Source organism: Myotis yumanensis, unplaced genomic scaffold (assembly GCF_028538775.1).
Source record: "Myotis yumanensis isolate MYYU_CA2020_CCGP unplaced genomic scaffold, mMyoYum1.0.hap1 SCAF_9, whole genome shotgun sequence".
In the NCBI taxonomy this organism is placed as follows: Eukaryota; Metazoa; Chordata; class Mammalia; order Chiroptera; family Vespertilionidae; genus Myotis; species Myotis yumanensis.
Window position 1 is genome coordinate 28,189,026 of NW_027223760.1, and position 27,263 is coordinate 28,216,288.

At 48.9% G+C, this 27,263-nt stretch overlaps 1 protein-coding gene across 1 annotated transcript in view; it reads right to left on the reverse strand.

Annotated features, from left to right (window-relative positions):
* The window catches only part of SLC13A4 (solute carrier family 13 member 4), a 38,651-nt gene extending 12,389 nt beyond the window's left edge, over positions 1–26,262 (reverse strand). The window contains exons 1-8 of the mRNA XM_070423965.1: positions 25,459–26,262; positions 20,059–20,187; positions 10,261–10,397; positions 8,222–8,394; positions 7,768–7,822; positions 5,492–5,531; positions 4,692–4,766; positions 2,797–2,981 (exon numbers count right to left, since the gene is read on the reverse strand). Coding sequence (XP_070280066.1) covers positions 2,797–2,981; positions 4,692–4,766; positions 5,492–5,531; positions 7,768–7,822; positions 8,222–8,394; positions 10,261–10,397; positions 20,059–20,187; positions 25,459–25,557 — 893 coding nt within the window. The 5' untranslated portion in view covers positions 25,558–26,262. The remainder of the gene's footprint in view (positions 1–2,796; positions 2,982–4,691; positions 4,767–5,491; positions 5,532–7,767; positions 7,823–8,221; positions 8,395–10,260; positions 10,398–20,058; positions 20,188–25,458) is intronic.
* Positions 26,263–27,263: the final 1,001 nt, after the last annotated feature.

Below are 27,263 nucleotides of genomic sequence, written 5' to 3' on the forward strand. Positions count from 1 at the left end.
TTTAAATTCTCACCAAGGATATGTTTGATTTTAGAGAGAGAGGACGGGAAAGAGAGAAACATGGATTGGTTATCTCACATATACGCTCTGGCTGGGGATTGAACCTGCATCCTAGGCATGTTCCCTGACCAGGAATCGAACCCTCAACCTTTTTGGTCTACAGGACAACACTCCAACTAACAGAACCACCCGGCTGGGGCAGGAAAGGATTTTTACAGTAGATTAAGTAGACTTTCGTAGATAATAAAAGAGCCTATACTATTTATAGCATTTTAAAAGTTAGAGTACATATACTGAGTGTAACAACTAATTCGTAGGTTTTTGAAACAGCCAAAATGAACTCTGGTGGTGGTCTGTTCACCAATGCAAAGAGAACGCGGTGGCGCTTTCAGACCAGTGGGACCCAGGGAATCCACCTTTCACAGAATCCCTATTGCCCAGGGAAGCCACAGTTATGACAAAATGTTCCATTTGCCACTCAAGAAGTAGACTAAGGGAATATGAATTGCCCCAACCACAAAGTGAACCAGAAATTAAAGAGCAAAAACTCAGAGCCTGGACAGAGTAATATGGTGTGAGGGGTTCATGAAGCTCAGATCCGGGGGATCAGGTCTTAAACTTTCATTGGTCCTTTCTCCTCCTTACTCCCTCCATCCCTCCCCTTTTCCTTCCTCATTTTCTTCTTGTTTCTGCTAAAATGAAAGATGTGTTTCACCCTAGCTCGTTTGGCTCAGTGGATAGAGCGTCGGCCTGCGGACCCAAGGGTCCCAGGTTCAATTACGGGTCAAGGGCACATGCCTGGGTTGTGGCCTCGTGCAGGAGGCAGCCAATCAATGATTCCCTCTCATCATTGATGTTTCTATCTCTCTCTTCCTCTCTGAATCAATAAAAAATATATATACATTTTAAGAAGGATGTGTTTCTCCTCTTGTCTGCTCTGGATCCCATCCCTTCTTGTTTTGCTAGTGACATCACTCTGTTTACCCGTCTCTCCCAACCCTTTAGTTTTTCTCTCATCTGGGTCTTTTTGTCAGCACTTAAGTCTCCCATCTTAAAAACCCCTTCTTGGCCCTACTTCACTTTCTTTATTATGCCATTGCTCTCCTCTCTTCACAGCTGACGCCCCATCTCCTCACCTCCTCTTACTCTTCATCTCACTGAAACTGGGCTTCTTTTCCAATCTCTTGACCAAATTGCTCCTGTCTCGGTCTCCAGTAGCCTCCATGCCCCCAAATCAGATGGGTACAGTTCTGTCCTTACTTTGCTTGATCATTTCTTCCTCCTTGAAACACCTTCCTTCGGGTAGAATGACACCAGATTTTCCTCTTTCCTGTGTGATACTGTTTTGTTCTCCCTTTCGTAGTCTCCTTTGAATGCCTGAGCTTAATATTTAATATTTATGCCCCCGCTCTTCTTTTTTTTTTTTTTAATATATTTTATTGATTTTTTACAGAGAGGAAGGGAGAGAGATAGTTAGAAACATCGATGAGAGAGAAACATCAATCAGCTGCCTCCTGCACATCTCCCACTGGGGATGTGCCCGCAACCCAGGTACATGCCCTTGACCGGAATCGAACCCGGGACCCCTCAGTCCGCAGGCCGACGCTCTATCCACCGAGCCAAACCAGCTTCGGCCCGCTCTTCTTATTCTATGTGTTCTTCCTGAGAAATGCCCTTCACTCTTATGGCTTCAATTTCCACATGCGCACCACCAGGACCGATTGCTATCTAATTTGTGGGGCTCGGTACAAAATGCAAATGTGGGGCCCCTCATTCAATTACTATTAAGGATTTTCAGATGGTGACAACAGCATGAAGCCCAGCGTGGGGCCCTTCTGAGAATGGTGGCCCTGGGACGGCACAGGTTGCACACCATGGAGACAGTTGCGCAGACCACAGCAAGTCTGTGCCAAAATCGAACCAAATCTATCCGTGAGCCTCAAAATTTCTCCTGAGATTCAGAGCTGTGTCTCCTAGCCGGACATCTCCATTTCTATATCAACATTTCCTCCTCTCTCCCCTCATTTAGGTCGAGGGCAACTCTGTTCCCCCAGCTGCTGAAGCCACGAGCCTGACAATTAGACCTGGCCTTTCCCTCTCAGGCTCTTTCTAATCCTACCAAGGCCTGTCAGGCCTACCTCTGAATACCTCCCAAACCTTGTCCTCCCCGCTGCACTGTCAACCAGGCCACCATCAGCTCTCCTGGGCATCTGCAGCCGCGTTCCGAATTGTCTTCCTCCTGCCTTTCTCATTTCCAAGCCACTCTTCTTTTTAAAACAAAAAATCCAAAATGAGCTTTTAAACTATAAACCTCATCACCTCACTCCAAGCCTAAAATTCTTCAAGGTTCTCATGGCCTTTCGAATGAAGTCCAAGCTCCTTAGAGGGCCTGGCGAGGTCCTCTGTGGTCCATCTGTCTACCCTCCTGGCCTCCTTTGGCCGCTTTCATTTTCTTTTATGTGCTCTGCTCTCTCGCTCTGAGCCCTCCTACACACTGTTTGCCTTGGCTGGAAAATCTCCCTTCATCTAGTTCACTCCAACTCATGCTTCAGGTCTCTGCTTTTTGTTGTCGCCTCTTTGGGAAGGCACTGGGACTGGGTGACCTCCCCCGGCGGGGCTCTCCCAGCAGAACCCTGCCCTTCCCCAGTCACATTCAGCTGTAATGACTTGGTCATCTCTTTCCCTCTTGCTACAGAAACTGTTCTAGTCCCATCTCCTGCTGTATCCTTAGCACCTCGTCACATTCCCGACACATGGGTGGTTAGTAGATATTCGTTGACTAAGTGAATTACTTACTTGTTGAAATGTTCCAAGAAAATGAGGCTGGTGGAGGTGCCAATGATGGTGGTCAGGCCCCCGATGGTAGCGGCGTAAGATATGCTCAGAGACAGGCACTTGCAGATCATTTGGTCGTGGTGGGACTTGTACTTTCTGTTCAGCTCCTGGTTCTTGGGGCCGGACGCCGGGACTAGTGGCTTTTCCTACCAAAGGAAAATCAGTGAATCTCCAGCCCAGCTCGGCTGTCTGGCACATAAAGCATGAAAAACAGGGCACCGTGGTGCAGTGGATAGGGTTCGAACTTGGGAGTCAGAGCGACAAATCCCAATGTCAGTTCTACCATTTTCCAACCCAGCGGCCCCTCCGAATTGCACTTTCTTCTATAAAATGGGAAAAATCCGATTTTCTCTGCTAGATCGTTGTGAAGAATAGATGAAGTAATATATACAAAGCACTTAGAACACTCCCTGGCACTTAATGGATGATAAGCTATTATTATTTTTGTTGTTGTTAATGTTAATATGTCCTATCTGTTACTTGAACTTCAATAAAATGGTTGCTCTCCACTTAGTGTCTGAATAGCAAGTGGAAGAAGGTTGATCTGTGAGGAGTTAGAATGACATCCCTGATTGGGAGACGACTGAAAAATAAGCCTTGGATTACAGAAGGAATCCAGCTCTCATTGGGCAGAGGGTCACAGTGTGTGACTCTCTCCTCCTTTCCTTCCTCACTCATTTCTCCTTCGTGCCTACTGGTTTTTACTCCACACTTTTCCCCTCCGCCTTGCATATAAGCCTCAGTCTTGCCATGGTCCTCTCAGGCCCTGCTGGTCCAGATGATGGCTGTTCAGGGTCACAGGTCGCTGACCTCTGGTCTCAAGTGTGAACTATAGAAGCAAGTGCCTCCACCCCCCTCCAGGCCTGGCCATCCCTCATGAGTCTTCATGAGATTAGGAACAGCCTGGTGCAAATGTCAGGCCAGCTCGTAGGTCAATCATGAGGAAGAGGCCACGTGGCCACATTTCTCAAAGCTCTTAACTACTTCCCTATCTTCCTAAGAGGGCCCAGGTACTTCTGGATTTTTCCAAACCTTCCTGAAAGATTCACTGATTGTCAGAGCTGGAAGAGACCTCAGAGATTCTCCAGTCCAGTGGTTTGCCATGATCCTTTCTTCTAATGAAATTTTAGATGGACCTCCAATATATAAAATGTAAATGTGGCATTTAATTGGCATACATCTATTTTATCACCGAGTGCATACACATGTGGTCAGGGAGACTTGGACTTGGGTACATGATTTCATCTCTCTGTTTCATTTGAAACAGGGAGGCAGGGTATTCAAAATTCCTACCTCATTGAGCCAAGACAACAGAGAAAATGCTTAGCATAAGAAGTGTTTAATAAATGGTGGCAGTTATTTATGATGATGGATGGTGGATGATAATTGTGATCATGTTGATAAACACACACATTTGAATTAAAGATTAGAAGTGGCAGTTGTGATTTTATACAGCTTCAACATCTATTTTACTTCTGTATTTAGTTTAGTGGTATAGTATCCGAAAAATCCCATTTTCACAGAAAAAGTTGCCTTAAAATCTCCAGATGTTCAGATGTTTGCAGTGTCCCTGAAGCACCTTGGAGGAATAGTTTGGACACCCTCTGATCTGGATCAAGCCTCAGCTTTTATACTTAGAGAAGCTGAGGCTCAGATAGTACAGTGACCTGCCCAGTCAGCAGTGAGTTAGATGTTTTATCTCCATGGCACACGCAGGCCAGACAGGGATGTGGAGGAAGATGGTCTGGGGACAGCTCCCTAGCTTGACGCCCTCACAACTTCAAGTCCAGTGCCCCCTGGGGGGAGCTCAAGGCATTTCATAAGGCAGACAGGGCCAGGAGGTACAATTTAATTACCTGGGATGGGTGCTGCTTGTCTTGGTGGTTGGCTGTTTTCACGGGGTTGGTGATCGTGGGCGCACCGTTCAGGTTCTGTTGGGACAGAGACCATGACACTGTCAGGAGGAGGATGTGGTGGGCCTCGAGAAGTACCATTTAGCATCCCAGGGCACCCGCCGCTTCGGTACTATGGAGACCAGAGACCAGCGTCCAGGGAGAGCATGCAGTGAAAGCCACCCAACTGTGCCTGCCTCCCTCCCAGGTTCCGTCCAGCCTGGTGTCAAGCCCCATTTGAAGAGGCTTTTGAAATTTGGCAGAATATGGCTCTGTCCTTATAGGAGGGCTTGGCTTTCTGGAACTTCATAAGCTAATGAAGAATCCTTCATGTTTCTTTAACACAAAATGAAAAACATTGTACCACAACAGAGCCCACAGTTTGCATGGATCAAGGTCCCTCGGTTGGAACTGATGTGAGAAGAGATATAAAACCGGCTTTGGGGGAGGGGAGGAGGCCATTTTGTAATAAGATTTTTGTAAATGGAATCCCCCCTGAAAGAAATCCGAAAGATGAATCGTTGGCTCTTGAAAACCTGGGTGGCTGACTGTTGGGTTTCCATGAAACCAGGCTAACCTGTGCTGTATGTGGCCACGCCCAGCACTCAGGGCTGGGGCTCGAAGCCAGGCTCGGGGAGCACCCCTCTGTTCTCACATTCTGGGAGGCCGTGGGGCTCTAGGACAAGCTGTCAGGCATCTCTGACCCTGAGTTATCTCGAGGGACTTTCAAGTATCGCAAAGCACAGAAAAACCCAAGGCCGTACCTTGTTCTGCATCAGAGAAGTGAAGTCTGTAGTCGAGGTGCTGGAACAAACGAAGGCAGGGGGGAGATCAGCATGGACCAGCCTTCCTGCGAAGGGAACTCTTCCCACACATAGATCTCCCTTCATCCAGTTTGCTCCCACTCATGCTCAGGTCTCCGACTCTCATCGCCACCTCTTCGGGGAGGCCTCATCTCACCTCAGTCTTCCTCACCTTCCAGAGATGCTGTCCGCATTCTTAGACGTGAGAGGGACACTCCTAATAATAGCTAACATGGCGTGCCGGGTGGTGCTGAGTACTCAAGTGCGGACTTTGTTAGTCCTCGTGTTGTACCTGCATTTACAGTGTAGGAAACTAGGCAGACAGAGGTCTCTAACTCCCTGAGGGCAGCAGGTGCTAAGAGGCGTGCAGGGCAGGAGCCTGCCTCTGCCTGACTGGAGGTCACTATCAAGAAAGAGAAGCCTGTGAGTGCTTATCTGAGGTGTCGGGAAGAGGGAGGGCCCGCACCGAATGGTGAAAGGCACGTGAGAGCAAGGAGATGGGGGAGTTTCTGATGGGCCCTGCTCCTCAGCGGTGGTTGGTCAACTGCACAACCTGTTGGTCCCCAACTTTTGCCTTGAGTTGAGAGGAAGGTGAGAACCAAACTATCAGCATTACTGACGTACACGAGCACTAAATGGAGGTTTCTGGTTTGTCTTAGTTCTGAGAACAGTGGATGCTGTGACCTCACCTACTGTGAAGACAGCGAGAGGTGCTGAACCCCCGTGCAGGGCTCGGGGTCCTGTGGTCATCACTCATCCCAGACTGTCCTGGGGAAGAATGAGGAGTTGATAGGGTGCAGAGGGAAGTGTTCTTTGGAGTCGTTAGCCTGCCAGGAGTGAGGTGAGGTTTCCTCTCCTTCCTTCCCAAATTGGGTGAGGGCAGGCAAGGGACCCTCAGACTAGAGTTCTAGAAGCATCCTCACACCAGAGTTCTAGGGTCAACTCGAGCCTTTGCTTTGGAGCTTGGGGACATATTTTTGTCTAGAAAAGAACAAAGGGGGCACTGCCTGAGAGGCCAGAGTGAGGAGAAGGACCCCAGCCCGCGCTTTCAGGGCTCAACAGTCTTTCAGGGGTGGGCACACACGGAAGGTCGCTGGGCTGGAACCATCCTGAAAAAGCAGAGGCCACCCCAAAACAAAGGGCTGTGGGGAGTGAGCCACCAGAACTCAGAACCAAGGGAGCATGAGTGGTTGTCTGAGAGCACCTCACCGCGTCAGGCCCAGGGCTATCAGAGGTAGCCCCAGGGGACACTCCTGGGACGCCTCCAGCCCAGACCTTCATGCCCCTTTTCTTTCCTGCACCCTGGAGAAGTCAGAGCAGAGTGAACTGGGGGAGGAGAGAGAGAGTTAACTCCCTCCCCCACTTGGTTTTACCCCTGATTCTGCAGATCTGGGCTGAAGGGGGCAGTGCGAGCATGAGAGGAGATGGGGAGAGGCGCTGGATGACGGGGAAGTTTTCAGATGAGTCTGGACTAGTCTGCTGAACATCTGAAAACCACGTCGTTCTCCTATCTGATGGGAACCAGAGGAGCTCTGGGCTTTGCCTGAGATATCCTCAAGGCTTGGGGTGGGGAGAACCCAATGTGCTATGTTGGGGAGTCTACCCTATTCCATACACTGGTTTCACTCAATGTGAATCCTCCATTTTTTATGAAAAGAGCAAATCACAAGCCTGAGCTCTAGTACAAATTCAGCTTTTAAAGTGTGATATTCATCACAGAATACCTTGAGGACCACAGATTGACAGCTCTCACCACTGTCCTCTAGTACCCTACCTTCTACCTAGTTTTTCTCTGCCATATCTAACAAGACCCAATCCAGTGAGACCGTATCTATAAATTTTTGTGATTCTCTAAGAATGTCCGGTGACATCTATTGTGTGAATATTTTCCCATTGATAGATTAAACATATTATTCTCCTAAGAGGAACGTCAATGTAGAGAAATTCAACTTGGTAGATATATAGACCATCAACATACCCCCTCGGATTTAGTGTCCTCTTTTTATCTCTCCCCCGATCACTGCAATACCCTGTGGTTAAGGAAGTTGCCTTCAAGATCTTGGCAGGGTGCTCCCAGGTGTGGGGAGGAAATTAGGGCAAGGGGAGGTGGTGGCCTGGCAAGATGTGAGCGTGGCCCGTTCGTCTGAAAGAGCTGTGTACGGGCTCAGGTCCCAGCTTTCCTGACCTCAGAACGGACCTGGAGAGGCTCTGCCTGGGAGGAGGGCAGTCATACTCACTCTTCATTGACAAAGATGAGTTCCAGAGAAGGCTGGCTATTGTTTACACCAAGACCTACAGTAGCAAAGGAAAGCAGGAAATGAGACGAGGAGGCTGGACGTGCCCCCACAGGCAGGGCTCAGGGGCTCAGGGCTGAGTGGGGAAATAGGGCATAAAGGCTTCTGCTGGGGCCTGGTGCATTAAGCCCCCCAACCCCACCCCCGGAAGGTGTGGTGGGACTCGTGGCTTGTCCTGACCCTTGAGTGTTGGGAGAAAGGAACAGTGGTGGCTGCTGTCAGTGGGGGAAGAATAAAGATTTGGCAGTTGGGGGAGGGTCTCAGGGAAGCTTCAAGCTGCGAGGACTGGTATGGGATGGAGGGGAGGGAAGGGGAAGCAGCAGGTGAGGGCACCGGGCTGGGTATCACAGGAGGAGGGCAGAGGGACAAAGGGCACAGGGACTCCAGCAAACTGTACTGGTGGGCTCTGCCTCCTCGGTGTTGGAGTTGCTGGCCATGAGCTGGTCCTCCTCGGCGTTGACCAGCTCCTGCAGGACGGCCTCCACGATGGGCATCACCATGGCGGTGGTGGACGTGTTGGAGAGCCACATGGAGAGCAGTGTGGTACAGCTCATGAAGCAGAGCAGCAGCCTGGAAGGCAGGGAGGGCAGGCCGAGCGTCAGCAGCAGGGGAACCCCCAATTGCCTGTCTCCCAGGGCTCCTGCGGGGCCTCCGACAGACCCGATGGTGTTGGCCTAGAGTACCATGGCCAGAATTTATCCAAAAAATTGGGTTTTTACGTCTTCCATTGGCTTTGTACTCCCAGGGCTTGGCACAGAGTAAACAGTAAATAAACACTTGTTGAATGAATGAATGAATCACACTTCATGGGCTAGCAGCTTTAGCCAGAAAAAAACCCTTACTTAAAGAATAGCTTTGGTCGTGGGGTCAGAGGGCATGGCCTTACTGATTGCTTCTCTCTCTGTGGATATTAGCTTGGGGATGATGTATGTTCTTTGTGTGGAAAGGAATTCTATTTTTGCCCTTGCAGCCAGCAGTTCTATGAGTACCATGACATGCCTTGCTTTGCAGCCAAGTCACCATAGTTAGTGACCAAAACAAAGCTTACAGTCCCACCATCCTGTCCCACTGTCAACCGGCTGGAGTCACAGACGAGCCCATATCACTGGAAGCACCTTCCCAGCTTGTGTCTTACAGGGTCAGCACTTGGAGGAAGACACAAAGAGAGCTCTCCAGTTGTTTCTCGTTGGCTTTGAAAGCATGCAGCTGTGTTTGTGCAGACATGGTTCTCATTTCCATAAGACAGGCCAACATGAAGATGGCCGTGCTTATTACTCTAGATGGAACCATGACTGCACACCTGGGACCGCACCAGTATCACGTGACTCGTGTCTGGTGGGCCAAGGTCCTGATGGTGTTTTGTTCGCCTGCCCTGGATATGCGGGTGCAGAGCACCCCAGGGGGTGGCAACTTGCTGAGATTGAGGTAAAAAGAGACAAGTGGGAACCTGATGGGATACAAATCCCTGAAGACAGTACAGAGGTCTTCAAGGGCCTCAGAGTCCCTGGATGGTGGGAGGAAATGCCACTGTGCGCCTAGGAGGCTGCGTGCGATTGTTACTAGTGAGGAAGCGAGTTGTGCTGAATGAAGCTGCAGTTAAGTGGGAGTCAGGAACATCCTTTTAAGCAAAATCTAATGACTAATGTTGAAAACGAATCCCAAATTATTTGTTTAGACCCTAAAGGGGTCGTTTGACTCCCAAAGGAGTCAGGGCAGTTTACATAAAATGTAGCAAGAAAGTTGTGCAGCGGAGCAGGGGTGAGGTTATCCGGACTGTCAACCTGACTTTCCTGCACATTTCCCAAGGCTCGAATCTCTCCCCGCCTCGTGAAGCAGAGAGAAGAGACGAGGCTGCTGGGCAGGCCTTGCGTGGCAGACGTGGTCAAATGCAACAGGACAGCATGTCTGGCCTGGTCAATGAAACCGTCACATCTCCTTCATGACAAAGGAGAAGCCACCACTTCCTGTCCAGCCTGTTTCCTGATGCACCCGAAAAAGGTTGGGAACCAGTTTAGGTTAGTCCGTCCTGTTTCACCCAATGAGCCCTTCCTATTTTGTAACCCACCGCCCTTGCAGTCTGGGCTGCTCAGATACATTGTTTAGACTGTGACAGTAGTGACCCCAGAGTCACACACTCACATCTCCATTCCATGGTTTAGGCCAGTGGTCGGCAAACCGTGGCTCGAGAGCCACATGCGGCTCTTTGGCCCCGTGGCATGGGCCACGAAGTTTCAATCGCACTGTACGTGCGCGCCCACACGTGGCATTTTGTGGAAGAGCCACACTCAAGGGGCCAGTTTGCCGACCACTGTTACAGGCCCTGCCATTGGAGGGGGAGGTGGGAGCCCCTGGCCTTGTGGGTCACCCCATCCCCACCGGTAGAAGTGGACATGCCCCGGTGGCCCACCACGGCTGGACACCCCCAGTGCCACTTACATGCCCGGCTTGGCTCCGGCCAGCATGACCATGCGCAGAGCAATGCGCTTGTGCAGGTTCCACTTCTCCACGGCCGCCGCCACGCAGATGACGCCCACCAGCAGCAGCGTGGTGTTCTTGAAGTACTCGGCCGCCACCTGCAGGGGCCAGCAGGTCACCCCCGCCCCACCCAGGGCCCACTCCCCCTCCACGACCCCCCATGGCCTGCCCTCCCCCACCCCTTCCCCAGCCTGGCCATGCCAGACAAGTCTTATCCTCAACCAGGCAAACAAGAAGCAGGGAGTTGAGGGTTATTACAATAGGTCACTGTTATGTATATTTAAAAACTTTTTGTTTTTAATTTATATATACATATACACACACTACCTTGGCAGGCTCTATGTTAAGAACTTCACAAAGATTATTTCATTAAACCTGCCAATAACTCCATAAGGTCAATATTCTTCTTCACCTTTTTAAAGATATAAAAACATTATAAATATGATTTCAAAGAATAACCATACTTATAATTTTATCTTAATGCTTAAAAATTATTTAAATAACCCTGGGTTTATCCCTAAGTCTCATTTTTTTCTTTAGCTTTTTTTTTTTGTTAGAAAATCAATACATGTTCATTATGGAAAACTTCAAAATATAGAAATGTAGCCCTGGCTGGTTTTGTTCAGTGGTTAGAGCGTGGGCCTGCGGACCGAAGGGTCCCAGGTTCGATTTCTTGGTTGCAAGTTCCCCAGTCCCATTAGGGGTGTGTGTGGGAGGCAACCAATTGATGTGTTTTTCGCATGTCTATGTTTCTCTCTCTCTCCCCCACTAGAAATTCTCTAGAAATCAATGGAAAAACAATCCTCAGGTGAGGATTAAAAAGCAAACAGACAAATAAAAATATAGAAATTTAAAGATAAAATTACCCTGAAGCTTACCACTGTTAATACTTTTGTATGTTCTTCAATTTTGTAATGTCTATGTTGATACATAATTGGATTTATACAATATGTACAGTTTTATATCCTGCTCTTTTTTTCTATTACATCATACCCTGATCATTTTCTTATGAGATTTAAATCTATTGGAAAACATTTATGTTAATGGCAGCATAATGTACCATAAAATTTATTTGGCCATTTTCTTTATGTTGAATATTTAATTTTTGTTGTTGTTGTTTTTCCCTACTACAAATGCTTAAATTGTTAACCTTATATAAATGTGATTATTTTCTTAGGATAGAGTTCTTAAGGTGCCTTTATAACTAGCCTTAAACCTTAAAATTTTATTCAATTTAAATAACTCTAAATAATCAAAAATTCCAAAGAGTTCCAAAAACGATAATAGTAAAAGGAATACCCACAGACTATCTGTCTCTCTGCATAGTTTTGTTGTTGTTGTTGTTGTTCTGAACAATTTGAGGGCAAGTTACATTAATTTTGGCCCTTTACCCCCCAAAACTTCCGTGAATATTTCCTAAGAATAGAAATTTTTGTCTTACACAACCACAGTACCAGTTACCAACTCCTTTCCACTTTTTAGTGATGAGGAAATCAAGACTGAGGCCTGTTGAAAAGATGTTTCACGTGTTTGAGGTCCACGGACCAACTATTCATTGATTCCCTCCCTCACTTGGCACATTCTTCTCATCTCTGCTGTACACACTGCTCAGACTTCAACGCCCAGGTGAGGCCCATGCCTCTGAAACCTTCCTCAGGACTCCGGACTCTAGCTTCTGACTCCAGGCTGTTCCCTCCAGGCTGTTCCCTCCAGGCACCATTCATTCCACCTGTCACAGAGCACTGCGGGCAGTGCTCGAATTGTTGCTTCGTGCCTACTGTTTATATTTTTTTATGTGAACCTCTCTTGACTCCTGATCAAATTGTAGTCTTTCCAATTTTAGTCTTTCTGTATCTCTCAACGCCTGGTAGAATAACATGCAAAGGTAGATGCTCAATAAATATTTGTCACCCACATGAGAATTGCTCCCAGCAATGCAACCAAGACAGAGCCTTGGGGGAAAGATATGTAGAAAAGTTTAACTTCTAACTTAGGAACTCGCTTACAGTGAGAAAACAACATTTTTTAGATGTAGGAAGAGTAAACATTGAACAGAAAAGGAAATGTGACATTATATAGTGTTTGAAGTAAACAATATTTACATAATCACACTGTTAACCATTGATTAGGGAAGTAACAACAATTGTGATATACTCATGTCAGGGGGATCCAGGGATGTAAGAGACTTACTCATATCATGGGGCTAACTCAATAATTAAAATCATAATACATAGAGGAATGTGGAGCTTCGTACCAGGAGAAGCAGTTAGCAAATTTAAGTTACTGACCCAAGGGGACACCTCTAATACTTTCAACAATAAAGATACATTAAAAATATAAAAAATATATAAGAGTAGGGGGAGGTGCAGTGGGGAGGGGTGGGGGCAGGAAACTGCTGGTTTTTCATTGTGTTTCAGTATTATTTGAGCTTTAAACTCAGCACGGGACACTGTGATAACATAAAAGTCAAAATAAAGGCAGTCGGCTCCCATTCCCCCTTCTCCCTCTTGTCCCCATGATTTCCTTGTGTCTGGCTCATGAGTTTTGTGTAGGAGTCTGGGCATCTGCCCTCTCTGTGACCATTTCCTGGAGGAAGAGGCCTCTGTTTCTGGTTAAACTAGTTCTTGTCCTCAACCCCAGGCTTCACTAACCCTGTCACTATGCTCTCAGAGGGCGGAGAAGGCTGCCTGCAAAGGGCGGGGAAGCCACTGGGCTGGGCCCAGGGGTGGAGATGCTGCCCCCTAGTGGGCGGTGGAAGCAGGCAGGGATGCCTGTGGGCAGCTGCTGAGCTGGGGGCCCAGGACCTTTCTCACTGCACCCTCCCCTTCCCAGGATACCTAGAGGTAACTTGGTGGTGGAGTCTGTGTTTTAATTTCCCCTGTGTGCCAAGGAGGGAAGTCCTGGCACTGGCCCTCCACACCTGGCCCAGATCGGCCTAAGCAGGATGCTGGCGCTGTGTGTGCTGCTGTCTGACTTTGTTTGGTGGGCTCAGCTCTACCCAGTGCCCTCCCTGCCCCCCAGTCAGTGATGTGCAGCGCTTGGGCAATGAGCCTGGGTGTGGTTTGTGATCAGGGAGTAATGCAGTCAAGTCGTAAAGAGTGGGGCCTCTGCAGTCAGCCAGGACTGGGCTGTGAGGCCCTGGGTAAGTTACTCAACCTCTCTGGGCTTCATTTTTTTTTCCATCTAGAAATAAACGAGGATTATGTGAGTTCCTACCTTTTGTAAAGCTGTTGTAAAGATTAAATGGCACATGGCCACCGCATTGACAACCGGGATTCCCAGCGGTGCTTCCTGTTACTAAGTGGGCCACACAAAGGCTGACCGGGCCTGAGGCCATTGCACGTTGAGTGGGCCCAGGCACAGGACTGCCTTTTCGCTTTTATAAATTAAAACCCCGTCCAATGGTGGTGTTTGTTAGCTGTCGAGCCCACTGACTTTCTTTTACAATAAACACTGAAGTTCTAGGATTCTTAATGATTATGTTAATCATTTCCTAAAATGTGTTGTGTGCTCACATTTGCACTAAGCATTCTTTCCCCCCACTATCTCATTTCCAAGATTAATATTCTGTGAGTGGGAAACTCTCTGATGAAGCTTGTTAGAATTATTTGCACAGAGAAGAGAGATTTTAAGATGAGTGCTCCTCCCACGAGTAGAATGCATGGCTTTGTGACATTCTCAGTGGTGGTTTTATTGCCCTTTTCTGCTCTGTGGTTTTTCTCTTTGCCAAGTCACTGGATTTGGAGGGCAGAGGTGTTCCTGGACTGAGTTTTAGAAGGGATTGGCTCAAGGAAACTGCTTTGAAAAGGCCGAGCAGAGTACAACAATTTAGAGCTTGGGTTCTGGACTTCAGGCTGCTTGGTTTAAGGGGTTGCTTGATTGTCTAGACGAGTTATATGCTCTTGGATAAACTGCTGAACCCTTGTGGCTCGTCACTCCAACCTTTTCAGTGTGATTAATGATACGTGGCTCATTTACTCCATCGTGACATAGGCCTTCAGTAAGATCACGCAGGCGGGCCCTTAGGACAGTGCCTGGCATGTAGGAAGTGCTCAATAAATGTTCATTGTGATCGTTAAAGAAGTAAGAAAAAGCTCCAAGATGAGATTGAGGGTTAGGAAGCAGGGGTGCCAGCACGAACAAATGAAGGAATGAGAGAAATAAGTGAAATAAAGAGCAAGGTGGACCTAAAAGACAAAAATTCCTCCAGATTTTCTTAAGTGAAGGGCAAGTGCATCGCCAGAGCTTTCTGACCCAGCCGCGATCCAGAGGCACAAGGACAGAAATGCTGCTGAATGTAGTCCGTTAACTAACTGGTTCATCGTTAGTCAACTGCAGGTGACACCTGTTAGTGACAAGCTTTTAAAAACATCACTTTGGACACAATTATGTATTGCTCTCTAGATAGGTTTTCAAAAATATTTTTAACGTTTTTTAAAAAGGGGAGGGGGGAGTATAGAGTTTCCTCAAAAAATTAAATATGGAACTCCCATTTGACCCAGTGATCCCACTTCTAGGACTATATCCTAAGAAACCCAAAACACCAATCAGAAAGAATGTATGCACCCCTACACTCATAGCAGTGCAATTTGCAATAGCTAAGATCTGGAAACAGCCCAAGTGCCCATCAGTAGATGAGTGGGTAAAAAAGCTATGGTACATTTACACCATGGAATACTATGCAGCAATAAAAAAGAAGGAACTCTTGTCATTTGCAACAGCATGGAGGGACCTGGGTAATATTATATTAAGTGAAATAAGCCAGTCAGAGAATGACAAGTATCACATGATCTTACTCATATGTGGAATCTAATGAACAAAATAAACTGATGAACAAAATAGATCCAGAGACATAGAAGCATGGAACAGATTAATGAATTTCAGAGGGAAGGTGGGGGAGGGTGAGTGGGGAGAGATTTACTGGGGAACTTATAAGCATATATGCATAACCCGTGGACACAGAAGGCATGGGAGGAGGGGTAGGGGGGTGCGGGGTGGAGGGGGTCAATGAGGAAGAAAAGGGGCACATCTGTAATACAACAATAAAGATAAATTTAAAAAATAAAAAGGGGAGGGGAGCTATAGATCTATGGCTAGAAGTTTGAGGAGAGTGGAGATCTGGCTGTTAACCTCAGACTCACACTCAGAATAGTGTGCCATCCTCATGACTCCCCAGGAGGTAGGCCTTTCTGTCATTGGCAGCTTTCAGACGGGTACATGGCAGTTTAGAGAGGTTACTCAACTTGCTCAAGCCTAGTCAGTGCCAAAACTGATCCCCACTCCATTCTGCCCTACTTCCAGTGTGGGTCCAGGCCGCTTCCGCGTGGCAATTCTCCCGGCTCATGGCCGAGGCAGACAGGGACCAGCAGGGTGTGTGGACCTGACATGGGCATTCGGTGGCTTTGGGTGGGTCCCCTCGGAATCTCAGCCACTCAGCACCCTGCTGCCGGCCTCAGACCCCGGCTCTCTTGGCAAGTCAGCTGTCAGGGGGCCTCTGCAAGTGGCAGGCATGTCACAACCCCTCAGGAGGCCAGCATGTCCTCTGGCAATGGGCCTATTTGAGTGTTTTTTTTGTTCATCTGAACAATTCTGCAGTCAAATCCTGTAAACCCCAGGAGGGGAGGCCTGGACGGTTCCCCATGAGAGAGGGAGCCCCCACCACGCCACTGCAGCTGGTTCCCGAGCTGAGCAGCCCTTCCCAGGGGCAGGATGCTGCATCTACTGGAGACCTGTATGTGAACTCCACCTAAGCCACCCGATTTGAGGACAGAGGCTTTCCAGTCACACTCACTGCCTGCAGGAAGGGCCCTAGCAGCCTGGGCTCTGGGTCCTCATCCCCAGTTTGAGTAGGACTTCCTTTTCCATCCCTGTATGTATTGGGTCTCCTGAGATTTGGACGAAAGAAAATGTTTTGTTGCTTAAAAAAACATTTTTGGCAAACCGTACCCTAGAGAAGCTCAAGCAGAGAGCCCAGATGGGTGCTGACCTGGCCCCCAAGAGGGCCCAGCTCCTTCAGAGCTGGACACGCTGACATAAAGGGCCCCCAGTTCCTCCAGGGCTGTCTGAGCTGCCCCAGTGGAGGAGACTGGGCTGGGCTCTGCGCCCAGAGGCGAAGGGCTGGCTCCTTCTTTCCCACAGAAACATCAGCGTGGCCTCAAAAGCTACGAGATATTCCTGGTTCCAGTCCCCACTAAGACCTGGGTGTGGCGCTCCGCTCTGGGCTGTGTCCGGATGGCTGTGGGTGACAGGCAGCCTGGAGTTAGGCAGGTGGCCGGGCCCAGGTGCTCGGCCTCCATCTGCCCAGGCCTGTATGCAGGAGGGTCAGCCTCCATGGTGAGCGGAGGCCAGAAGGCAGAGTGGAGATTGGTGTAGCAAATGCTCCAGGTTTAAACAAACAGAGAAAGCTGGGGTCTAGGCATTGGTCAGGAATCCAGCAGGTCAGAACGTTCAGGAACACACAGGGAAGCAGATTCATGACACCAGACCCAGGCGTCACTTGGCTGTTACGGCTGTTTTGTTATCCCAGCCGGACCTGCTTCTCTGGACCCGGCAGGAGCTGGAATCTGAACAAGACTTGCGGGGGGGCCTGCAATGAAGGGCCACGGAGGCGGCAGAGGGTGTGTGTGTCTGCGAGCACTCGGGAGGGGTGGAGAGAGAGCAGTCACTCCTAACCCCGGGTGTCCTGGCAACTATCCCAAGCCCAGCATTCAAACCAGGCTGTTTATTGCCCCAGAGACCCCTCTGCCCCCTCCTCGATGCCTGCCTCCTATAAACAGCAAATCTTAGCTGGCTTGATTGACACAGGTACTGTCCCATGAGAAGGCCTTAGAGAACTTGAGAAGCAGATACAAGGACAGCAGTGGCACATGCTGGAGGCAAAACCAAACCAAACCAAAACCTAAAAGCAAATCTAAAATATAGGTCCGAGCTCTGTATACCAGTAGGGAGAAGTATTGGCCAGATGCCCACAAGATCACAGAATCCTAAAGTCAAAGCGTCCTTAGAGTCCAACCCTCTCCCAAGGCACAAAGTCCACCTCTCGCATCCCTGGCATGGTCATGTGGCTACACTCCCAGGGACAGGAACACCAGGACTACTACACTCGCAGCCCCTTTCAGGCTTCCCTCCCTCACAGCGGGATCTCCCTTACGGTGCTTTGATTCTTAGGTTCTGGTTTGACCTATGAGCCTGGCGTGTTGAGCTGTAGAAGCCAGAAATCATGCTCCTCTTGAGTCTTCTCTGTTCCTCATGTGACTCACGTCTAGGTTTTTGGTATCTTGGCTAGCTACCTCTGAATGAGCTCCTATCCAGAATCTGATGCTTTGGATACACATGTTTGTCAATTCAGCAGATTTCAGTACATTTTGGCCAATGGTTAAGAGCACAAGTTCTGGGATCATTCAATCCTGGGTTCAAGCTTTACTATTTATTAGATGTGTAGCCTCCAGTAAGTTACTTAACCTCTCTGAACTTCAGTTTCCTGCTCTGTAAAGTGAAGATACAAATATTAGTCACTTTACAGAGGATTAAATGATAGAATGCATGTAAAAGACCTCCCATAGTGCCTGGCATATGGTAAACGCTAGAAATTTTGGCAGCCACATTGCACTGATAGATGACTCATGCTGAGTTTGTACTCAATGCAGAGCCAAGGGTCTTTTTCACACGCACTGTTAACATTTATCCTTATTAAACTTCATGTTAGTTCATTGTCTTAGTCTGTCAACATTGATTCTGTCACCATACAGTAGCTAGCCCATCCATCTCTGAGTCATCTGCAAATCCAATAACATGCCTTTTATATTTTCTCTAGGGCCCTGTCTCCAGTCCGCTGCCAATACATTACTCAAGATTCTTTAGGCTCTGCTGGTCAACCAGCATTCAAGTTACTCGACTGTGCTCTCGTCCAGCCCATATTGGTTCCTCTGATTGGGAAATTTTTTCCCGTGGAAATTGTGTAGGCTCCAAAGAAAAAGTTAATTTATGTTCAACAACTTTTGTTTAAAAGACCAGGGGAATTATAAAGCTGTTTAGAAAGACTTCAATCAAAAAATGGTCAACATAAACTTTGGGCACTTGACTGGGTAAATTTCATTTATCTACAACATTCCTTCATGGAGAAGTATGTAAACACTCTGCAGTGTTGGAAAGTGAGGTGTTATTGCATTGGGTCTTCCATGTTTTTCCACGTGGTTTATACTTCCTCTCTGCTAGAATAGAAACCTCTTAAGGTCTGGAGTCACTTCTATAATTTCATATCTTTTTTTCGGCACCTGAGTTCCGTAGACAGAAAGCAGTCTAAGTTTTGCACATGACAAACTCTTAATTCCTGCCGACCAACAAGTCACCATAAAAATGAGCCACTTCCAGCCCTAACTGGTTTGGCTCAGTGGATAGAGCGTAGGCCTGCGGACTGAAGGGTCCCAGGTTCGATTCCGGTCAAGGGCATGTACCTTGGTTGCAGGCACATCCCCAGTACGGGGTGTGCAGGAGGCAGCTGGTTGATGTTTCTCTCTCATTGGTGTTTCCAACTCTCTATTCCTCTCTGTAAAAAATCAATAAAATATATATTTTTTAAAATGAGCCACTTCTAGGCACACATTGAGCTGACAGTGGGAAGATTCTGTGAGATTGAAGAGAGCAGAAATTATGTGTTTCATCTTTGTCACCCTCAGGGTACCCTCAATATCCTATCTCGCACATGGTAGATACAAAACTCAGAAAATACTTTTCCGAATGTTGAGTGAGTAACATGAGGGCCAAAGCCACAGTCCCAGCATCATACCTATCCTATTACCCACATGCCTGCCTTCATATGGAGAGTACACTATTGAAACACCATCAGGAAACATTGCAATCAAGAAACATTAACTGAGGGCCCACACACCATAGACATCATACATCCTAGAAGGCGGGAATCTTGGTGGAGAGAGGACAAGTCTGCAGAAAGTTGGTGTATCTCACGCACCATTTAAAGGCTAAAGACGTCAGATAGGCTCCAAGGGAAGAGAACACTTTTAGCCAAAGTCTTTGGAGGGGCTTCACCAAAGAGGGTAACTGGGTAGGATTTTAAAGGTTAAAGGAATCGGAGAGAACTTTTCAGGGAGGAAGAGTGGTCTGAGTCATGGCAAGGGGCTGGGCAAGCACACAGTGGGTTTGGGGAGTGACAAGTAGACGAGTTTTCTGGAACAGGAAGCTCCTGCTGATGAGCTAGGTGCAGGGGTGTGCCGGAGGCTGTGGCTCAGAGTTAACTGACTCACAAAGAGCTCTAACCCATTTCCTCTCTCTTATTGTCATTTGTCTTCTAATCTGAGTTTGATGTCCAATTAGACAGACTATATTTGGCCTACACTGCTCTCTGTAGCCCAGTTGCTAAATGTCGCCACAGCCACTTGGTCGTACAGATAGCATAGGCTTTTTCACTTCAAATAATAAAACTTGCCCTCTGACTGCCAATGTTGTCTGACTGCAGCCCCAGCATAATAACACCTAACCCTTCGCTGCCAATCTTCTTTTCCTTCTCGCAAAGTCACATTCCCTCCCAAACTACTGAAATGGGCAGTTTGATGAAGGTCACTGGTGGAGGGAGAGGAACTCAGGGTCCAGAACAGCATGTGCAAAGGTTTAGTGCTAAGGGGTTGTTCTAGAGGATGAAAAAACCATTACCTTAAGTGCTTTGTGTATCTTCCTTCACCTTGAACCCTCTTTCACCACCCTGGCATTGACCCAAGCTGGGGGCTGGGCCGAAAGGGGACTAACCTCGCTGGATCGGAGGACTCCAAAGAATGGGTAGAGGAAGGCAGGCACCAGGGCTGCAGCTCCGAGAGGCACGGCCTCAGACACCCAGTACACAGCGGTCACGATCAGCACGTACGCACATGAAGCCTCCTGGAAGGGGAAGAAAGTGGGTGGTCAGTCACAGGGACAGCCCCTGGCACTGAGAATCCAGAGGAGACCCAGGGCAGAGGCAGCAGGCATCCAGACTCAGACGTGGGTGCTGGGGGACAGCCCTGGCAGAGGAGTGTGGTGGAAACGTGTGGGACCCGTACATTGGTGTGTGAAGTAATTGCTGCTCCTCAGGTGAACAGACACCTGCCATGTGGTTTGCATTGGCCTCCAACAGGGTGGCTATCAGGCTGTTAGGACATTGTAGCTCTGCTGGTTCCTGAAACTGTGGGGTCAGGGCCAAAACCAACTGCAGTGTTCAGAGCTGAGGTCATGTATGTAAAGGTGGAGCTCCCAGAAGGATATTTTGATGTCAAGTTGATCGGACACTAGAGGTTCTTGGGGTAGCTGAAAGTAGGGATCAATCTGTGTGATGGGTTCACAAGAGAGCTCCGACACTGTCCCATCTGGGGCCAGCTAATTCCTTGCCCTGGGGGCTGTCCTGTGCATGGTAAGATGTTTAGCAGGATCCTTGGCCTCCACCCACTAGGTGTCAGTAGCACCTCCCCCAAAAGTCTCTAGACCAGCCGTGGGCAAACTACGGCCCTCGGGCGGAATCCGGCCCGTTTGAAATGAACAAAACTAAAAAAAAAAAAAAAAAGACCGTACCCTTTTATGTAATGATGTTTACTTTGAATTTATATTAGTTCACACAAACACTCCATCCATGCTTTTGTTCCGGCCCTCCGGTCCAGTTTAAGAACCCATTGCGGCCCTCGAGTCAAAAAGTTTGCCCACCCCTGCTCTAGACATTGCCAAGTGTTCCTTGGGGAGAGAAGGGGAATCAGTGTCTGAAGTGTCTGGTTCTCATTGCTCTGGGACTCCATTCCACCTGCTGGACGCAGGAGTAAGCATTCTTTTGATAAAGGAAATAAAGAGTGCTAGGACCTGGCAGGGAAGGCCTGGAAATGTACCAGTTTCCCCAGCCCACTCACTTTGCTGCTTGCAAAGAATTAATTAATGCAACATTCTTGTAAAAAGAAATTACTCTCCTTCATTTTGGCCTCCAGTAATGCTGGCTTCCTGAAATGGTTAATGATCATTGTCTTGCTGTTGGGAGAGGTCACTGTCCAAGGGTCTTAACAATGGACTCGGGGCGGGGTGGGGGGCGGGGGAGGCACTGTGTAAAAGATCCAAGCTGACCGTGGGTTCCTCAAATTATACATCGTTCTAAACCATCTGGGCTCAGGTCTGACCTGCCCTGAAGCTGGCTGGTGATCAAGGAACCTGACAATCTTGTTCTGTTTATTTCTCCTTTGGGTTCAGAACAAGTGTCTCACACTCTTGCATAAAAGTTTCAAAAGGTCGCCGTGATCAGTGAAGGTCGCCAGGAGTGATGAACCCCCCTTGGCTGGATGGCCCTTGCTCCCTCCTAATATGCAAGGATTGTGGGGTTGGGGCTTGGGAAATGGGCACTAACCCCAACAATTGTTGACTGTAGCTCCCACTGAGAATTCCTCCGGGGCCAAAAGATCACAGAGAAGTTAAAATTTTTTGGAAGGGCTGATAAGACAACAGAATCACTAGTGGAAAAATAAAAAGGCTCCATTTGGAAAAGAATGCAATTTGGAGAAATACCTCCTTTGTTGTAGATATAAAACTACCCAAGGGAGATCAAAGCCCTTTAGCTCACTGAAGGCCACTTATTCCCAACCTTTGCCTGGGAAGGAGACCACATGGCAGCTCTTAACTCCAGTTGAAGATAAAGGGGACAGACCATCCCTCACTGAGAAATGCTTATTCCTTCCTGAGAACCTTCAGTCTTGTCCTGGTCGTTTCAGGGCCACAAGTTCAGCGAGGGGAGAAGGGGAGACAGACTGAAAATGAGAGACAGAAACTTTCCTTGTTACCAGGCACCATTTTGCTTTGAATTAGGAGAATTGGAGTAAGCCGAGGTAAACTTTTTGATTGTAACTGTTTGTTAAGAATTAGAATAGGTTACTGGAGGGAGTCACCAAGCCACCTTCACCCAGCAGTATTAAGAACAGGTAAGCCTGGCTGGTGTGGTTCAGTGGTTGAGCACCGACCTATGAACCAGGAGGTCGTGGTTCCATTCCAGGTCAGGGCACATGCCCAGGTTGCAGGTTTGATCCCCAGGAGGCAGGAGGCAGCCGATCGATGATTCTCATCGATATTTCTACCTCTCTCCTTTCCTCTCTCTAAAATCAATATTTAAAAAGAACAGGATAAAGGACCATCACTGTCACCTGGACTTTCCTTAGAGCAGACGAAAAACCAAGAGACCACCTTCAGAGGGCTTATCCATATATTCCTCACTCCGTCCACCCGTGGAATTTAATACATAGACTTCCTTTTGCCCCTTCTCAACCTCCTCAGAATTCAATAGTAAGCTTATATTCAGTCACCCCAAAATACCCTGTGAAGTTTGACTACAGAGGTCCGGTGTCCCCACATCTGGCCTGTAAATGGTAGGTGGCTCAATGTTGGCTGAACTGAATTGGGCCCCTTTGTTGGCCGACAGCTCTCTGTTATCTACCAGAGAAAACGTTCTAAGAATTCCAGGCCCCTTATCGCTGCCACTGGCCGGCGGGTGTGTAGGGCATGGCAAGTATTCAGGCTGTGTCTTTAAGAGAAAGTGTTGTCATTTGTGGGGTTTTATGCTCATGTCTACAAAGAAGGGGGAGAGTTCAAAGTGGCATTCCCCCTATCAGACGTTTCCTGATTCTGCTACCCCCCTCATGGTTGTCTTTGCTCCTTTTTCATGCAGTGATATCTACCACCCCAGTGACATCCCATCCAAACCTCACTGGAAGGGGCTTGTGGTCTATGTATTTGCTGTCATAGTGATGGGGAAGCCTTTTTGAAATCTACCTTGGGAGTTGGGTGCAACATTTATCTCCCCACCCCACCCCGCCAAAGCGGGGCTTAGTTATGGAACCCCTGTCTTGTACCCTCCTCTTCTGTAACATGGTAAACTGAGTCTGGGCTCTGGTTTTAGAGAGCTGGACAGGAAAAGGGAGAAGGTCATTCTAACCCTTCCTAAAATGTAGCTTGTCACTTTGAAGAACCATCAGAACCACAGGCGAGTGGCTGCTATCCAGGCCACTTCTCTTGGCTCCAGCCCCGAGCAAACAAGTCCATTTAGGAATCTTAAGGACTAAATATCAGAATCTAAAAATTGGGTGCAAGGTAGGAAGGATGGTGACCTCAAGGTGCTTTTCCGTCATCCTAGAGGAAGAGGAGCAGGGCCCTTGACACTGTGACACACAGAGAAGTCATCTTTGCAGGCCACGCTGGGGTGGTGGCCAGCAGGCTGCATCCAGCTCTCAAGGCATCAGCCACCAGGCTCCATCTAGCTGTCCCGAGGGCGATGGGGTTGACACATCTGCCCTCCTCTAACCAGGTGAACTGGCTGGGAAGCTCAGAGGTAGCGTATTTCTATTTTCTTAAGGCACTGGTCCTTAACTGGGGGCGATGTTGCCTCCCAGGGGATATTTGGTAGTATCTGGAAGCACTATTGGATGTCATAGTGGGGGGCGGGCAGTGTGTGTGATTGGCAACTAATTGGATGCTGCTAATCACCCTACAATGCACAGGACAGCTCCCCCCCCCCCCCCCAATGTCATTAGTGTGGCTGTTGAGAACCCTGTCCCAACCAAAGGAGAAACTCAATCTGAAAAAAGGGGCAAGTCAAGAAAGGGCACGTCTATTAGTCTAAGTCCAGCTTTTAAAAACATCTCTGCAAAAATTATTTCTAGACCCACACAGAGCAGAGCTCATCTGTCCTTCCGTCTCTCCCCACACTACCCTGTTCCCCCTCAAATGTATAGCTTATTTTGCCTACTTCAATAATTTATTATTTTTCTTTTTGTGGATACGTCTTACTAGTCATTGGTAACTAAGAAGCTCAAAGACAGGGTGTCAGGATGAAATGTGGGGAGCACTGCATCCTACAGTGAGTTCCCCAAGGACGGGGCTGGCTTCAGGGGACTCAGGGGGTGCTGCTGTGGGGAGAAGAGGGCAATGAGTCTCTGGTTAATATCCCCTTAAACCCATTTGATGTTGAGTAAACAAACAAATGTAAAAGAAAGGGAACATCAGCTCGCTTGGACAGAGCCGAGAAGTGACTGGCGGACAGGCCCGGAGAGCTGTCAGCAGTCATCGCCGCGTGCTGATCCCAGCCCCGTTTCAATCAGCGTCTCCCCGGCACTCTGGGGCCCTTATTCCACTAAAGATTTGAGCCAGTTTGTTATTAAGAAGAAACATCTTAATCCCCTTTATTGAACTTCATGGCTTAATCTTGGTTACCAAGTGACTCAGGAAGCTGCGTGGAGGGTGCGCTTCCCTCCCACAGACACGATTAACCTCTCGGCTTATTTTCCCTAAAGTCTCAGGGGTATTGGTATGGGGGGGGGGGGGGTAAAGCCAGGAGGGGAGGAGGAGGAAGAGAAGAGGGGAAGAGGAAGAGGGAGAGGAGGGGGTAGGAGGAAAGGGCAAGGAAGGGAAGGGAGTCAAGCAGTGGTCTGAGAAGCAAGCCAAGTGCAGAGCCAAAGCTGTGGTTTCTCTGCTCCCACAAACGGTCAAAAACTAGGTCATTGTCTAGAGTTGGGGGCTCTTGTTTCTTTTTTATCATGTCATTTGATATTTCTCCTTCAGGAACACAGAGAAGAAAACACAGAGGTTACAAACAATGAAAGGGGGTGGCCGGGGACCAGGGCAAGATGCTGAGCTCTGCTTTCAATTCAAAGTTCAAAGGGAACTTTGGAGATGAAATGACAAACCCTGGTTACCAGAGCCGGAGACCCGCCACCAAAAGCCCCCCTTTCCCCCCTCACCCCCCCAGCCGGCTCTGCTCTCCCTCCCCACCCCCTCCTCCGTGTCATCCAGGGGAGGCCTTCCTGCATCCTAGCTGCTCTCCCCTACAGATGGTCCCATGCGAGTCCTGACAGCCACTGGGCGAGGTGTCCGTATCAGCACATGGGCCCGCCCGAGTGGGGAAGGCCACTGACTTGTGACACATCAGCCCCTTCAGCTGCCCCTCCTCTAACCTCACTCGGGGGAAGGGGGACTGGGAATGAGATAGGGGGCCGGCCATGGCAGTTCTTAGGAAGAAAGTATTCCAGCCTCCTCCAGGAAAACACTCCCATTTCTTCAAACCATCAACAAAACACCTCGAGGAGCTGCCTAAGCCCCCTTCCCTCCACCCCCTCCCCTGCCTGACCCCCGCCTGAGCCCGTGGACCGCCGTACTCACGCTGCTGGGGTGGAGCATGGGCAGGGGCAGCAGCAGCAGCGGCACCAGGATGGACAGCAGCAGTTTCCTCGCCCCGAGCAGGCCCTTCAGCAGACCCATCCCGGACCTGTGCTCGCTCCCTCGGAGCCCGCCGGGCCGGCCAGATAAATGCCTTCGCTCCTCCAGGTGCGCGTGGTCCAGAAGACGTCTTCCACCTCTCGGCTTCCCAGAGTCCTGTGTCGTCGTGGGGCAGAACAGGAGGCAGTTACAGCCCCTGCTGGCACCGAGGCTGGGCTCCTCGCTCCTGTTTTAGGTGGGATTGGCGAGCATGGTTTCATGCCCAGCCAAAAGGAACAGGGAAGGGATGGTCACCCGAGGCATAGTGGGCTCCCTCTTTGCTGAGTTAGTAATAGAGTAACTTCATTCTAGGGCCAGCAAAGGGCCCCTTAATCAATCAAAATTCCACCTCTTCGGTAGCTGATTGGCCTTGAAGAAGTCATTGAAAGGCTTAAAGATACCAAGAGGGCACCGTGCCCTCCATCATTGTCCTCCTCTGTGGCCTCTTTTGGGCAGTGCCAGTTTCACTTCCTACCTGTGCTCCTTCACTGGACCCCTTCTTCCCTTAAAAAAACAAAACAAAACCTAGTACCCCCTTTCCTTAAATCAGGGCCCCCCCAAGTTTGTCAGCAGAGGAAGCAGACTTCAGATGGGGCTGGGCTTCTTTCCTGGGACCTGGCACCTTAACTGGGTTCAAATGTCTTTCCTTCAAATTGATTTCCCACTTATGATTTGCCTTGAGCCCAGGGCCTCTGGAGCAGGAAAAAAAAAAAAGTCCCCAGACATTCCAAGTTGTCACGGGACAAAATCTTGCTGGAGGCCCACCTTCACTTCCATTCACCTATGGGAAGCCGGGCAGAGGCAGTAGCCCCGCCCATTCCCACAGCCAATCAGCGCGGCTGAAAGAAGGAGTCAGGCTCTCTTCCGAAGGCACTTCTTGATTGGACCCCGCAGGGGCCTGCTGATGCTGCAGAACTTAGGCAACTTGCAAAGCTTATTTTTGTTTCTCAAACATCCTAGGGGCTGGAGTGAGGACCATCATTGGAAACCTAATCCCGCTTCCCCAAGCACTGCTCTGTCGTAGGGGACTCTGGGACACAGACCTTGCTCTGGGAGGGCCACTGCTCACTAGGCCTTCGGAGGAGGATGTGTCTAGGGGCAGGGAGAAAAGAAAAGATTAATTCTGGAGACAGTTGCCCCAGAGTGCACAGTATTAACCCTTCCAGACTTCCCTGGTGGCAAAGCGCGTTTGATAACGTGTCGAGTCAGCAGAGGTGTGTCAGCCTGTAAGAAAGCCCAGACCTTTTGGGGGAGAACGGGAAGGATAGCTGCCTATCTGGAAAAGTCTAGATGCCAGTTTCACCTCAGAGGCACTTGGTGCCCAGAGTCAGTGGTCTTTCTGGCCTGAGTAGGTGCTCAAATGCCCTTCTCTGAGGCTTTTTACCAAAGAAGAAGCAGAAGGCGTCCTTTGGCTGGACTGCGAGGAGAGGGGAGGACAGGGGAGAAGATGTCAAGTTCAGGGATAGGGCCTTTGCAGCAGGTGGACTCTGGACTTTCGCTACCTACAGATCAGGAGAAGCTGTTAGCCTTTCTCAGAAATGACGTGTGGATTTGGGGCAAGGAAGGAAGGAGAGAAAGAAAACCCAAACGTTCTGTAACTGGTGGTTCTCGGCAGCATTGCCTTGATCTGAGAGACGCTGAGCAGAGTCAGGGGCTATGAAACCCACGTTCTCATGAATTCATGGAATGTAAGGAATGGCGTCCCAAGA